The sequence below is a fragment of the Hypanus sabinus genome, assembly GCF_030144855.1.
Source record: "Hypanus sabinus isolate sHypSab1 chromosome Y unlocalized genomic scaffold, sHypSab1.hap1 SUPER_Y_unloc_13, whole genome shotgun sequence".
Classification (NCBI taxonomy): Eukaryota; Metazoa; Chordata; class Chondrichthyes; order Myliobatiformes; family Dasyatidae; genus Hypanus; species Hypanus sabinus.
In genome coordinates this window covers 385,982-401,152 of record NW_026779014.1, presented here as the reverse complement: position 1 = coordinate 401,152, position 15,171 = coordinate 385,982, and the positions used below count along the sequence as shown (strand labels likewise).

Here is a 15,171-nt window from a genome sequence, read left to right as displayed (position 1 = left end):
TCCATCCCCCACCGAGATGGTCTCAAAGCTCTTTGCTTCTTTTTGGATTCCACACCTAACCAATTCCCCTCTACCACCACTCTCCTCTGTCTAGCAGAATTAGTTCTTACTCTCAATAATTTCTCCTTTGGCTCCTCCCACTTCCTCCAAACCAAGGGTGTAGCCATGGGCTCCCGTATGGGTCCCAGTTATGCCTGCCTTTTCGTTGGCTTTGTGGAACAGTCCATGTTCCAAGTCTATATGGGTATCCATCCCCCTCTTTTCCTTCGCTACATCGACGACTGCATTCGTGCTGCCTCTTGCACGCATGCTGAGCTCGTTGACTTCATTAACATTGCCTCCAACTTTCACCCTGCCCTCAAATCTACCTGATCCATTTCCGACACCTCCCTCCCCTTTCTTGATCTTTCTGTCTCCATCTCTGGAGATGGCCTATCTACTGATATCTACTATAAACCTACAGACTCTCACATCTACCTGGACTATTCCTCTTGCCACTTTCTCTCTTGCAAAAAGGCTATCCCATTCTCACAATTGCTCTGTCTCCACCGCATCTGCTCTCAGGATGAGGCTTTTCATTCCAGGACGAAGGGGATGTCTTCCTTTTTTAAACAAAGGGGCTTCCCTTCGTCCACCATCAACTCTGCTCTCGAACGCATCTCTCCCATTTCCCACACATCTGCCCACACCCAATCCACCTGCCACCCCACTCAGGATAGTGTTCCCCTTGTCCTCACCTACCACCCCACCAGCCTCCAGGTCCAACATATAATTCTCCGTAATTTCCGCCACCTCCAACTGGATCCCACTACCAAACACATTTTTCCCTCCCCCCCCCATTCTGCTTTTCACAGGGATCGCTCTCTACGCGACTCCCTTGTCCATTCTTTCCCACCGATCTCCTTCCTGGCACTTATCCTTGTAAACGGAACAAGTGCTACACCTGCCCTTACACTTCCTCCCTCATCACCATTCAGGGCCCCAGACAGTCCTTCCAGGTGAGGCGACACTTCAACTGTGAGTCGGCTGGTGTGGTATACTGCATCTGGTGCTCCCGGTGTGGCCTTTTATATATTGGTGAGAACCGACACAGACTGGGAGACCGTTTCGCTGAACACCTACGCTCGGTCTGCTAGAGAAAGCAGGATCTCCCAGTGGCCACACATTTTAATTCCACATCCCATTCCCATTCTGATATGTCTATCCATGGCCTCCTCTACTGTCATAATGAATCCAAACTCAGGTTGGAAGAACAACATCTTATATACCAGCTGGGTAGCCTCCAACCTGATATCATCCAGTGGCTTATTTCTCCAGGAAGTTCAATGTGCACCTGAGAAATTATTCCTCTGTAGAAAAAGAGTTGTTGTCACTTATTCTGGCATTACAGCATTTTGAAGTTTACATTTGTCTGGCACAGAACCCCTTAATAATTTATACTGATCACAACCCATTGGTATTTTTGACTAACATGAAGAATAAAAATAGGCGGTTATTAAGTTGGAGTCTGTTGTTACAAGAATTCGATATTAAAATACAACATGTGAAGGGGACTGACAATGTATGTGCTGATCGTTTATCTAGGTGTTAGATTTGAAAGTATATCAGTGTTACTCTGTTAGTTAATGACGATCTGTATACCATATTAGACTCTGTAATGTGCATGCGTGTTTTAATTTTTACGCCCAGTAAAAATTCTTTGAAGGGTGGGGGTGTTATGTGTGATGAGAGAACCAGATGGAAATGGGGTCCAGAGTTGACCCCCTTGCTAATGAGAGAGAGAGAGAGAGAGAGAGAGAGAGATGGAAAACAGAGGGAGAGGCATCTGATACATTTGAGAGAGAGTGAGAGAGAGAGAGAGAGAGAGAGAGAGTGAGAGAGAGAGAGTGAGAGAGAGAGAGAGAGAGGGAGAGCAAGAGAGAGAAAGAGAGAGAGAGAGAGAGAGAGCAAGAGAGAGAAAGAGAGAGAGAGAGAGAGAGAGAGAGACATGATTTAGTATTATGGCTTCTTCACTGATTACTTACCTTTTGCTACAAGAATGCCTCTTTGCTCATTAACATTCCTGTGGAGACAGCAGGGAGTGGTCAGTTTGATGGACATGATGGATGGCTGATACCCCATCAGGGGAGGTAAAAGACGGCTCTACGGCGACACCCTCAGACACACCAGTGGACACTGAAAGAGTGTTGTGCACCCACAAGAAGGTGGGGGCTTCGAGGATCAAATCAGGAGATCGGTCACTAATCTCACAGTGTGACGGCAGGGCCGGTGGGGGCTTGTGTGTGTGTCCCCTCACATCGGAGTGACGAGCCCACCATGGAAGAACGGTCTAGCTGAGAACGGAGGGGTCATAACCAACCGACTACAATGGAACAAGAAGACAACGGAAGGTTTGCCTGCTGCAGCTGCTCACTTCTTGCTCGCTCTCTCTAACATTACACCAGCAACTACCTCGACCTAAACTGAACTGAACTCTGCATCATCTTAAGACTATTCATTTACCCCCTAGACTTTGATAGAGCTTGGTTTTTGATTCTTATATTCACACTACAGTTCTGTATAAATATATATATCATTGCTAACCTGTTTTATCTGTATATTTGCATTTTTGATTCTGTATTACTTAGTTTACTAATAAACACCTTTTGTGCTGTCTTTACGACAGTTATTTAGTTTATAATATTTTCGCTTAGTAATTCATTCAATAGTATTTTCTAGTTAGAATTAGGAGTGTTTAAAGTATATTCATTGCATGTAAAATATATCGGCATGCGATGACGTCACATCCGGTTTCGCCGCGTCTTGTGGGAAAGTACCGGTTTGAAATTAGCGCGAGGGTGGGGGCTTACCACGAGGCTCACCACGAGGCTCACCTGAGCAGAAGTTGTTTTGCAGGCATGAGAAATCACAGTGAGAGCAACGCTGTAAGTTAATAGATAATCGATATACTGAACTAAGATGTTAATGCCGATCCTGTTAGAAGTAACGACGGTAGATAATGTTTATGCTTTCGTTAGTTAAAGAGTTGCGGATAGTTTGCATGGAAGTGTATTTAAAGTAGTCAATGGAGCAGGGAAACTCTCCCTGTATACTGCACCTTAGTGTAATGTAGTTATAGTCACCTTTGCAAGTATTTACACTTGAAATGTGATATTAAGGAAGGAACAAATACTGTATCAATCTTGTATTGTTTTATCAACAGTTTTCACCATATGTTAATGTGAAGAGTGAACAGTAAATGGTTAATCTTACTGCGATCTGGTTCTTATTAACTGTGGTTTATCTCGACGTTTAATTCGGCGTTATTAGTACAGTACCACCAGACTCCAACATTTCTGCTGGTCTGTTAACCCAATTACGGTACGTAACGATTTTACTACTAATTTACTATTTAATACAAATGTATTACTATTTACTATAATTTACTATTATATTTGTATAACATTATTTAAAAAGTTAGAATATTCATTATTTTAGAAGTTCAAAATTGAATTTACTGTCATACATATAGGTAAATGTATGCAAAAGTGCAATGAAAACTTACTTGCAGCAGCATCACAAGAAGAGAAAGTTAATCATAAACATTACTTTTACAAGAAAAACTATTAGAAGTAAAAGTGTGTAAACTGTTCGAAGTGGCTACACTGTTGCTACTCTCTAGTTATAACTACTCTCAGTAGTTATTTATTGGTTGGTTCAAGAGTTGAAGGGAAATGGACATTTTTGACCCTAGCAATGTGGGCAGTCATAGTTGTGGTATTAATAATAGTTCAAATTAATGTACAAATTGAATGAATATTTTATATTTTAGCCCTTTCAGTCACTTATAAGTTTTCTCTTGAATATTTATAATCTGTAAGTTTCTTAATTCTCAATTTCAGCTTCAGTATACTTAAATAAAGCACATTCTGGAGGATCTTCATTAAACACTTTCTTCTTCAAATTATGATCTTTCTGTTCCTCAATATTCCTTTAATTTGCTTATCTTATGGCACCTTTTATTTGGACTAAACGAATCATTTTCAGCTTTCCAAATATTCTCTGTTTAATTTAAAGTAATAGAGCAACATAGCATCGATACAGGCCCCAAAGTTCAACCAATCAATGCCATTCATGGTGCCCACCCAGATGATCCAGGTTTCCTGTGTTTGGCCCATATTCTCAAAGTGTCAAATACTTCTGATTTGTTGCTCTGTTTTTCCTAAACCTAAAATTAATAGCTTATAACTAGCTAAGACATTTTTCTTGAACCCTCTGTTGTGCTCAAGCTTGCCATTTGTTTGCCATCACGGAGGGTGCAGAATGTTCTGTAGATGGGATGAATGAGGATTGTGATGCAGGCTGTTATCATTGATATATGGTGGATATTTAGTTTTTACATTGAGACAGTCAGAAGCTAGGAAGAAAATCTTTAAAAATTAGAAATTTGAAACTAGTAACCATGATTTGCACCATCTGGAGTAGAAATAAAGATAATCAAATATGCAGCTTGAGGCATCATGCAGGGTTCAGGGCTTCAACTTCATGAGGTTTTTGCGACTGGCTCTGAGACAGAAGGCATCTGTTCAAAAAGGAAGGGCTGCATTTCTTTCTTTATCAATCTTTTTATTAGTTAAATAAAAAAGTACACACACACACACACACACACACACTCACACACACACACACACACACACACACACACACACACACACACACACATATATATATATATATAAACAAGAGGAAAATTATCACAAATATCCATATTAATAACAGTTTGAGTCAAAGGAAAAATTAATGTTATCAAGATCAAAGAGCAAGGTAATTGATTCTCCTCTTATTGATATGAAGAAAAAAAAATAAAGTAACTTTTACAATTGAAATGTACAGAAAAAAAACCCAAAACACAAAAAAAAAGAAAAAAAGAACTGGGCAGCTCAAACTGAGAGTGAAAGCAAAAATGAACAAGGAAAAACTTTCAAATCAAATCTAAAACTCCAAAAGGTAACCGGAAGTCAGAACATATGAAAATATTGAATAAAAGGTCACCAAGTTTCCTCAAATTTAGAGGATGTATCAGATGTCCGACTTCTTATTTTCTCTAAACTAAGACAGGACATAGAATAAAGTAAGAATAAAGAATAAAGTAAGTAAATAAATAAAATTAAATAAAATGAAAGAGTGTTGTGCACCCACAAGAAGGTGGGGGCTTTGAGGATCGAATCAGGAGATCGGTCACTAATCTCACAGTGTGAAAATTAAATAAAATAAAATAAAAATTAAATTAAATAAAAATTAAATGAAATTAAATAAATAAATAAATGAATAAATAATAAGAATTAAATAAAGTAAGCCAATAAAAAACAGTAGGTGGCTTAAAATCTTTCCATTTAAGCAAAATGGCTCTCCTAGCCATTAAAGTTGTAAAAGCTATCATCCATTGAGCAGAAACAGGAATATCTCCTGTGTCCAATGGAATGATCCAAAAAATTGCTGTAAGTAAATTCGGTTGTAGATCCAAATTCAGAACCTTTGATAAAGTTTTAAATACTTCTTTCCAAAAATTATCTAACTTGATACAAGAGCATAACATATGAGATAAAGTAGACACCTCAATATTACATGTGTCAGAAATAGGATTAATATTGGAAAAGATACGGGCTAATTTATCCTTTGACATATGTGCCCGATGTACTACTCTGAACTGTATCAAGGAATGATGGGCAGAAATAGATGATTTACCAAATTAAAAATTTTATCGCATTGATTATCTGAAGTGACTTTCGAAACTCCAATTCCCATGCAGCTTTAATTTTATCTTTAGATAACATATGCAAATTCAATAACCATTTATACATTATAGCTATCAGTCTTTTTTGAAATGGTTCGACCTGAAAGAAGTATCAATAATATTGGGTGAATAAACCAAGGGATAATCTGGCAGTAAATTATGTAGAAAATTCCAATTTGTAAATATCTAAAAAAGTGTACATTCAATAGATCATATTTATCCTCTAACTGAGTGAAAGACGTTAGACAATTACCCATGAACAAATCTAAAAAAAGTTACTATTCCTTTGGTTTTCCAAATTGAAAAGGTCTGATCAAAAATTGAAGGTTTAAAAAAATAATTAAAATGGATTTTATTAGAAAGAACAAAGTTATTAAAAACAAAGGATCTACAAAATTGAAACCAAATTCTTAATGTATATTTAATAATAGGATTTAAATCTCGACTACCGATTTTAGAAGGCAAAAAAGGAGGAACTCCCAATAAAGATGCCAAAACATATCCCTTCACCAAATTTTTCTCCAAATCATGTTTATCTGAAAAATGAATTCCAAAAAGAAATATAACAAATGCTAATTGCCCAGAAGTACAATCTAAAGTTTTGCATAGCCATACCACCATACCTTTAAATTTCTGTAAGAAAGGTTTACTCAATCTAGGATTTTTATTATTCCAAATAAAAGATAAAATTTTAGAGTCTATTCTATCAAAAAACAGTTTAGGAACGAAAGAGGGGATTGCTTGGAATACATATAAAAACTTCAGTAACACTATAATTTTAATAGCATTAATTTGACCAATTAATGATAATGTCACAGGAGACCATTTAGAAATTGCTTGCTGTGTATACACAATGAATGGAAGAAAGTTATATTTATACAGGCTGTTAACATTTTTGGTCATTTTAATACCAAGATAAGTAAAGTTAATTTTAGTAATACTAAAAGGAAATTGGTCACATTGATCAAAATAATTAGCAGGAAATAACTCACTTTTGTGCAAATTTTATTTATATCCAGAAAAACTACTAAATTCAGAAAATAAAGATAACATAGCAGGAATTGATTTCTTAGGATCTGAAAAGTAAACTAACAAGTCATCTGCATACAACAAAACTTTATGCATTTTATCTCCTCTCTTAATACTCAAAACCTCGATGGAGTCCCGAAGAGCAATAGCAAGAGATTCTAGAGACGGATTGAATAACAACGGATTAAGAGGACAACCCTGGTGGGTACCTCAATATAACCTAAAATAAGAAGATTCTTGATTTTTAGTTGTAACTGTCACCAAAGGGGCTTGATAAATCAATTTAATCCAAGAAATAAAACCTGGACCAAAATTAAATCTTTCTAAAATCTGAAATAAATAGGCTCATTCTACCCTATCAAAAGCTTTCTCTGCATCAAGGTAAACAACACATTTGGATTCTTGCCATGCCCAGGGGTATCTACTTTCAATTTCTTTTGGTGGGCTATAGTAATATGAAAGTAATTGGGTTTTATCTATGTTGATCTTGTAACCTGATAATTGACCATATTGTTCAAAGGATTGCATCAATTTAGGTAAAGAGTATGTTGGTTGCCCTACATAGACCGAAATGTCATCCACATAACAAGCCAATTTATGCTCTGTCCCTTTAATAGTAATTTCCCGATATCTTCATTTTGTCTGATGTATTGAGCTAATGATTCCAGATATAATGCGAAGAGTAGTGGTGACCATGCACAACCCTGTCTCATGCCCCTTTCTAGAGTAAAATCCATTGATTTTAATCCTAGCAGTAGGATTGTCATATAGTGTCTGTATTGTTTTAATAAATGTGTCTTGAAAACCAAATCGATGTAAAACTCTGTAAAGAAAATTCCAAGTAACAGAATTAAGTGCCTTTTCAGTGTCCATGCTTATCACTATTGCTTCGATTTTATTTTTTGTATATGATCCATAATGTGAAGTGTCCTTCGTATATTGTCTTGTGTTTGGTGTTGTCGTATAAAACCTGTCTGATCATTACGTATCAGTATGGGTAGAAACTCCTCTAATCGTTTGACAATGATGGTAAATAATCTATAATCTACATTAAGAACGGATATTGGTCTAAATGATCCGCATTCCATTTTAACCTTGCCTTCTTTCGGTATAGCTGAGATTATCGCTTCCTTCCAACTGGGTGGAATTTGTGCCTTTTTTAGAGTCCAGTTCAGTGTGGGGAGTAAAACAAGAATTAACTCATTTTTAAATTCTTTGTACCACTCTGCCGTATACCCATCTGATCCTGGTGACTTGCTTAATTTAAGCCTACTAACTGCAGCTTTTAATTCAGCTTCAGTTCTTAAATAGTTTACTAAAGTGCATTGAGTGGTAACTTAAGCTCAGCCCTAACCCCGGCACTTTAACATGTCTTGCCCCGGTGGTTGAATTGTAGAGCCGAATGGCGTTGGGAGTAATGATCTCTTCATCCTGTCTGAGGAGCATTGCATTGACAGCAACCTGCCGCTGAAGCTGCTTCTCCGTCTCTGGATGGTGCTGTGCAGAGGATGTTCAGGGTTTTCCACGATTGACCGTAGCCGACTCAGCACCCTCCGCTCTGCCACCGATGTCATACTCTCCAGTTCTGTGCCCACGGACTCCAGTTGTGTGTGTTGTTTGAATTTCCAACATCTGCGGATTTCCTGGTATTTGCTCCAACATAACTTCCCATCTCCTGGGCTCAATACAGCTTTCTTTATCTACATACCTGACGCCAGTTTCACTGGATGCCCAGATCCCTTTGTCCTACCACACTGCTCAGTGTGCAAGACCCACTCTGGTTGGTCCTGCCACAGCGTAACACCTCGCATTTGTCTGCATTTAATTCCATCGGCCATTTCCAGCCCATTTTTCCTGCTGATGCAGATCCCTCTGCAAGCCACGATAGCCTTCCTCACTGTCCACTACATCCCCGAACTTGGTCCAGTTCATCACATTATCATCCAGATCATTGATATAGATGCCAAATCCCAGCACTGTGGCACTCCACTAGTCACAAGCCTGCAGTCAGAGAGGCAACCCACTACAACCGCTCTCTGGCTTCTCCCACAAAGCCAATGACTAATCCAGTTCACTACCTCATCTGAATGCCAAGCCACTGAACCTCCTTGACCAGCCTCCCTTGTGGGACCTTGTCAAATGCTTTGCTAAAGTCCATGTAGGCAACAGCCACTACATTGTTTTCGTCCACTTTCCTGGTGACTCCTTAAGATTGGTCAGACATGACCTACCAAACATGAAGCCAGGCTGACTATTCTTGTATTGCTATATTTCTACACTATTCTTGGTTGGTGGACTGTAATGAAACCCAGTTTCCCTCGGGATCAATAATGTCTGTCTGTCTGTCTGTTAACCAGCCCATGTCCATCCAAGTACTTATATATCTGGTTCCTCAGAACAACTTCCAATAACTTTCCCACAAATGATGTCAGACTCACCAGCCTATAATTTCCTGGTTTCTGTTGAGAGCCTTTTTTAAACAGCAAAACAACACTGAAACACGTACAACACCCTGAAGGAACTCAGCAGGTCACCTCTCTCATGATTCTGCCTTTTTCTACTACCCATAGTGCTTTCCCCTTACATTCCTTCTTCACTTTTCCTGCCTTTCCCCTCCCCCACCCCTTGATCTTTCCCCTTACTGGTTTTTCACCTGGTACCTTCCACTCTCCCCCCACCTTCTTTATAGGGCCCCTGCCCCTCCCTCTTCAGTCTTCGGCCCGTAACGTTAACTGCTAGTTTCCACGGATGCTGCCCGACCTGCTGAGTGTTGTACGTGTTGCTTTGACCCCAGCATCTGTAGTGTACTTTGTGTTTAGAACAACATTGGATATCCTCCAATCCTCTGGTATCTCTCCTGTTGCTAAGATGTTTTAAATACCTCTGCAACAATACTGGGGATTTATCCACCCTAATTTGCCTCAAGACAGCAAACATCTCCTCCTCTGTAATCTGTACAGGGTCCACGGCCTCGCTACTGCTTTGCCTCACTTCTGTAGACTCTGTGTCCATCTTCTGAGTAAGTACAGATGCAAAAAAACATTTAGGACCTGCCCCATGTCTTTTGGCTTCACACATGAATTACCTTCCTGATCTTCCAGAGGACCAACTCTGACTCTTGCAATCCTTTCGATCTTAATGTGTCTGTGGAATCCCTTAGGATTCTCCTTCACCATGCCTTTTTCTATCCCTCTGCTTTCTTCCTTATGTGTCTCTTGTATTTCTTGTACTTCACAAGCACCTCATTTGTTCCTACCTGCCTACTCCTGCTGTGCATCTCCTTTTTTTCCCTCTTAACCAGGGCCTCAATATCTTTTGAAGCCCAAAGTTCCCTACACTTGTTATCTTTACCTTTTATCCTGACAGGCACATACAAGTTTGTACTCTCAAAATTTCACTTTTGAAGGCCTCCCACTTACCAAGTACACCTTTGCCAGAAAACAGCCTGTCCCAATCCACACTTGTCATTTCTGATACTTTCAAAATTGGCCTTTTTCCAATTAAGAATCACAACCCATATACCAGACTAATCTTTGAAACTAATGGCAATATCGTCACTGGATGCAAAGTGCTCCCCCCACACAAAATTCTGTCACTTGCCCTGTCTCATTCCCGAATAGCAGATCCAGTATCACATACTGTATGTACTGATGAAGGAAACTTTCCTGAACACATTTGACAAACTCTTTCCCAGTATGGGATTCCCAACCATTATGTGGAAAGTTAAAATCACCTGTTATAACAACCTTGTGTTTCTGCGGTATAGCTACAAATTTGTTCCTGTAATTCCTGCAGACTGTTCAGTGGCCCCATTAATGAGGTCGTACCTTTCTTATTTCTCAGTTCCACCCATTATGCCTCACTGACAGTTCTCCAGTCTGTCTTGATTGAGCACTGCTGTGACATTTTCCGACTAGTAACGTGACCCCTTTTCCTTTAATCGTTCCTGCTCTACCGCTTCGAAAGCAATGAAACCCCAGAATATTGAGCTGCCAGTCCTGCCCCTCCTGCAACCTAGTCTCACTAATGGCTACAATATAATTCCAAGCATTGATCTATGTCCTGACCTCTTCCACCTTTCCTAGGATACTTCCTGCATTGAAATATATGCAGCTCAGGACACTAATCACACCATGCTCAACCTTTAGATTTCTGATTTTGCTCTGAGGTCCTACCAAGATCTGTCTCCACAACCTCTCCATCAGCTGTTCTGGCACTCAGGTTCCCGTCCCCCTGCAACTCTTGTTTAAAGCTCTCTGTGCAGCACTAGCAAACGGCCCCGCTAGGGTATCAGTCTCCCTCCAATTCAGGTGCAAACCATCTCATATATACAGGTCCCACCTTTGCTGGAAGAGAGCCGAAAGATCCAAAAATCTTATGCCCTCCCTCCTACACCAACTCCTTAGCCCCATGTTGAACTATATAATCTTCCTAGTTCTGGCCTGACTATCACATGGCATAGATAGCAATCCTGGGTTCACAACTCTGGAGGCCCTACGCACCCAACTCCCTTTGCAGGACCCGGTATACCATGTCATTGGTATACCGACATGGACCATGACTTCTGGCTGTTCACCCTCCCACTTAAGAATGCTGAGGGCTCGATCTGAGATATTCTGGACCCTGGTACCCGGACGTAAAATACCATCTGGGAATCTCGTTCTTGTCCACAGAACCCCCCTTCTGTTCCCTTTACTAATGAACCCCCATCACCACAGCATGCCTCTTCTCCCCGCTTACCTTCTGAGTTAAAGAGGCAGACTCATTGCCAGAGACACTGTGACTCTCCTCTGTTAGGTCATCCCCCAACAGTATCCAAAGTGATGTACCTGTTGTTGAGGGGGATGTCCACAGGGGTACTCTGCACTGGCTCCTTCACCCTTTTCCCCTTACTGACTGTCACCCCGTTTCCTGCGTCCTGCACCTTGGGTATAACTCCTATCTATCAACTCCTCAGCTTCCTGACTGATCTGGAGTTCATCCAGTTCCAACTCCCAGCTCCTTAACACGGATTGTTAGAAGCTGCAGCTGGGTGCCCTTTTTGCAGTTGTAGTTGTCAGGGACACCGGAGCTGGTTCTGTTTTCCCACATCCCACAAGATGAGTCTTCAACTACCCTCTACTCTCCTAGCTGAGCAGATATAAAGAAGGGAGAATATAAACTCTGGGGGGAGGGGGGAACTCCAAATACATCTTTTTTGCCTTCTCTGAGTGAGGCCTATAAAGAGCTAAAGCCTCAGAATCTCCACTCAAACTCTGTCCACTCCAATGATGGGTGCTGCCCCTGCCTTACTTTGTTCATGTCAATCAGTCCCATATGTGGATTGGCTGCTGCTCAAAGGTGCTGAATGGTGTTGGTGTTTCTTGGGCAGCGTGGGTTTTGCTTAACTTACCTCTCTCCCCTCACTCTATTTACCCCTCTGCAGAGAGATTGGGACTTTATCCTATCCCTCCGAGCTTTGGAGACTGATCGGTGTTTTTAAAATGATGTGGGGTAGAAGTAGGGTCAATGTGCACAGTCCTTTTCTCAGGCTTGGGGAATCAAGGACTAGAGGCTTGATGTTTGAGGGCAGAGATTTAATGTAAACCTAGGCGGCAACTCCCACACAAGTACACTGATCCCTGTATGTGATGAGCTGCCAGAGGAAGTGGTTGAGGCAGGTACACTGACAACATTTAAAAGGTTCTTGGAGTCAGTAGGAAATATTTATGGAGAGATTGCTAGCCTCGATGGGAATCCTGGTTAGCTGAAAGTCCTGTTTCTTTGCTCTGCCTCCCTCTCCCTCTCAGCCAACACAAAGGAAGGATCGGGACCAAACCTTGTTGGATGAATCCTCCAGTGACTCGGAAGTGGAAAATGAAGCCAGGTCCGATTTACCTCCACACAAGAGAGCAGCATGGGTGGATGAGGAGGACGGAGCAGACGATGAGTAAGTGGGCTGTGTGGGTGACATCCAGGAAAGCTGATGCCATCACCAGATATGTTCCTCCTCGCACCCCTATCCCTGTCCTGGTATTCATTCACCCACCTTCCACTTCACACAGCCCCATCTTGTGCACTGTGTGATTTTTCCCACCCTTCCACGTGGAAAAATGATTGCCTTGTACCCATTCTGGTTCTATGTCCGTGATGTGGCCTCCTCCATAGTCGTCATTATGTGCCGTGCAAAGTTCCCTCTAGTTTGTAATGACCAGCGTGAAAAAACTCTGTGCTGTTTGCAGCGTTTTGCCCAGTGACGACAACATTATTTCTTAAATAAAAATCGTATAAATAAGCCAGTTTTAAAATCTGCAGATAAATTGTCACAAACTCCACACTGTCAACCCACCAGAAACCGCAAAAAGAAATGTGATTGTGTACAATCGTGAAATATACTTATGAGGTAGAGGGTGACAATCTTTTGTGCACAGTTTAAGTTCCTAAGGCACGCACACCTTAGAGGGAACATTGGTGTCATGTCTAATGATCACGGTCTTTCCATGACCATGATTGTTCTTGGCAAATATTTCTACAGAAGTGGTTTGCCATTGCCTTCTTCTGGGCAGTGTCAGGTCATTATCAATACTCTTCAGAGATTGTCTGCCTGGCATCAGTGGTCACATAACCAGGACTCAAGATGGGCACCAGCTGCTCATATAACCTTCCATCACCTGCTTCCATGGCTTCACATGACCCTGATCAGTGGGGGTGGGGGGGTGCCAAGCAGGTGCTACATCTTGCCCAGGGGTGACCTGCAGGCTCGTGGAGGGAAGGAGTGCCTTACACCTCGCATGGTAGAGATGTGTCTCCACCCTGCCATTCTTCCTCCATATTAGGCAACCAAATGTAAATTCGTGCTCATTTTGTAGAATGTGTCCATTTGTGTCCACGAGTGACATTCATCTTCCTTTCACCTGCCTCTTTCCTCCTCCTAATCTTTGGCTTCCAACAAAGTTTCAAAAACTTTAAGTTTCAAGTTCAATGTTGAGTTTATTATTATTGACTTGCGCATGTATCCACAGGTGCCGGCTCAACACATCGTATTTCTGACTGAAGTCAATGCTGTCCTTCGATTGTCCCATTAATTTCAGTATAATTTGGATGTTTCAGAAGTTTTTCCTTTGGCTCAATTCATCAACCAAGGTGCCTACCTGAGCTGGTCCCATTTGCTTGTATTTTGCCCAGGCTAGTTCTTCCTATCTGTGACCTGTCTGAATGTCTTTAACACATTGTAACTGTGTGTTGAAACTGACTATTAGCATTTAATTTTTATTTGGAAAGCAGTCAGCTGTAGACACTGTAAATCTGAAATAAAAAGAACTTGCTGTAAATATTCAGCAGATGTGAAGGAAGAAACGGGATTAACGTTTCATCTGGAGACCCTGCTGCTGTGTGTTTCCAGCCTGACCATCCAGGCCATGCCCTCTTTTCACTACTACCATTGGGCAGGAGTCTTAAGTTGCACACCACCAAGGTCAGGAACAGTTATTACCCTTCAACCAACAGGCTCGTGAACCAGCGTGGATAACTTCATTCACCTCAACACTGAGCTGATTCCACAACCCACAGACTCACTTTGAAGGACTCAACAAGTCGTGTTCTCAGCATTACTTTATTTAGTTTGTCATCTTTTGCACACTGCTTGTTTGTTAGTCTTTGCTTAAATAGTTTCTTCATTATATTCCATTGTATTTCTTTTTATGCAAAGTCTGTTGCATTTTTTAAATTCCTGTAAGTGCCTGCAAGAAAATAACTCTTAAGGTAGAACGTACATACAATACTTTGATAATAAATTTACCTTGAACGTTTTCTGTTTAAATGCAGATTTTATTTTTCTCCCCTGATTTCATTGGTTTTGTTCTGTTTATACTCCTCCCAGAGATTTTGTTCCTCTTTGGCCTTTACCGTCTTTCATACAGCACCAATTCTGTGTCATTACATTTCCTGTGGTCTGCATCCTATCACATCCCTTCATCCGTCCACTCCATTACTTAGTGCTTGTTCCATCTTTAACTTTTCCTTGTTCTGGTGTAAACAAGGATTTTGCAGGGGCAGTATGTGGTTTGCTGGCCTTGCAAAAATGCTAGATAAACATTAAACCACAGCTGGGTTAGCAACATACACAAAATGCAGGTCAGGCAGCATCTATGGAAAAGATTAAACAGTTTCAACCCGAGAGCCTTCATCAGGACTGTTTGTGGCACTACCAGTTAAAGCTATAAACTAACCACTGGACTTGAAGAGGGTGATGATATTAGAGGTAATGAGAACTCCCCTTACCTTAAAGCCATGTCCTCTTGTACTGAGCAGTGGTGCCCTGGGGAAGAGATGCTGGCTGTCCACTCTGTCTATTCCTTTTAATATCTTGTACACCTCTATCATGTCTCCTC

At 41.0% G+C, this 15,171-nt stretch overlaps 1 protein-coding gene across 1 annotated transcript in view; it reads left to right on the top strand.

Moving 5' to 3' along the window:
- Nucleotides 1-15,171, top strand: part of LOC132386017 (U3 small nucleolar RNA-associated protein 18 homolog) — a 43,473-nt gene that overhangs the window by 14,486 nt on the left and 13,816 nt on the right. The window contains exon 3 of the mRNA XM_059958285.1: nucleotides 12,592-12,731. Within this exon, the coding sequence (XP_059814268.1) occupies nucleotides 12,592-12,731 (140 nt within the window). The remainder of the gene's footprint in view (nucleotides 1-12,591; nucleotides 12,732-15,171) is intronic.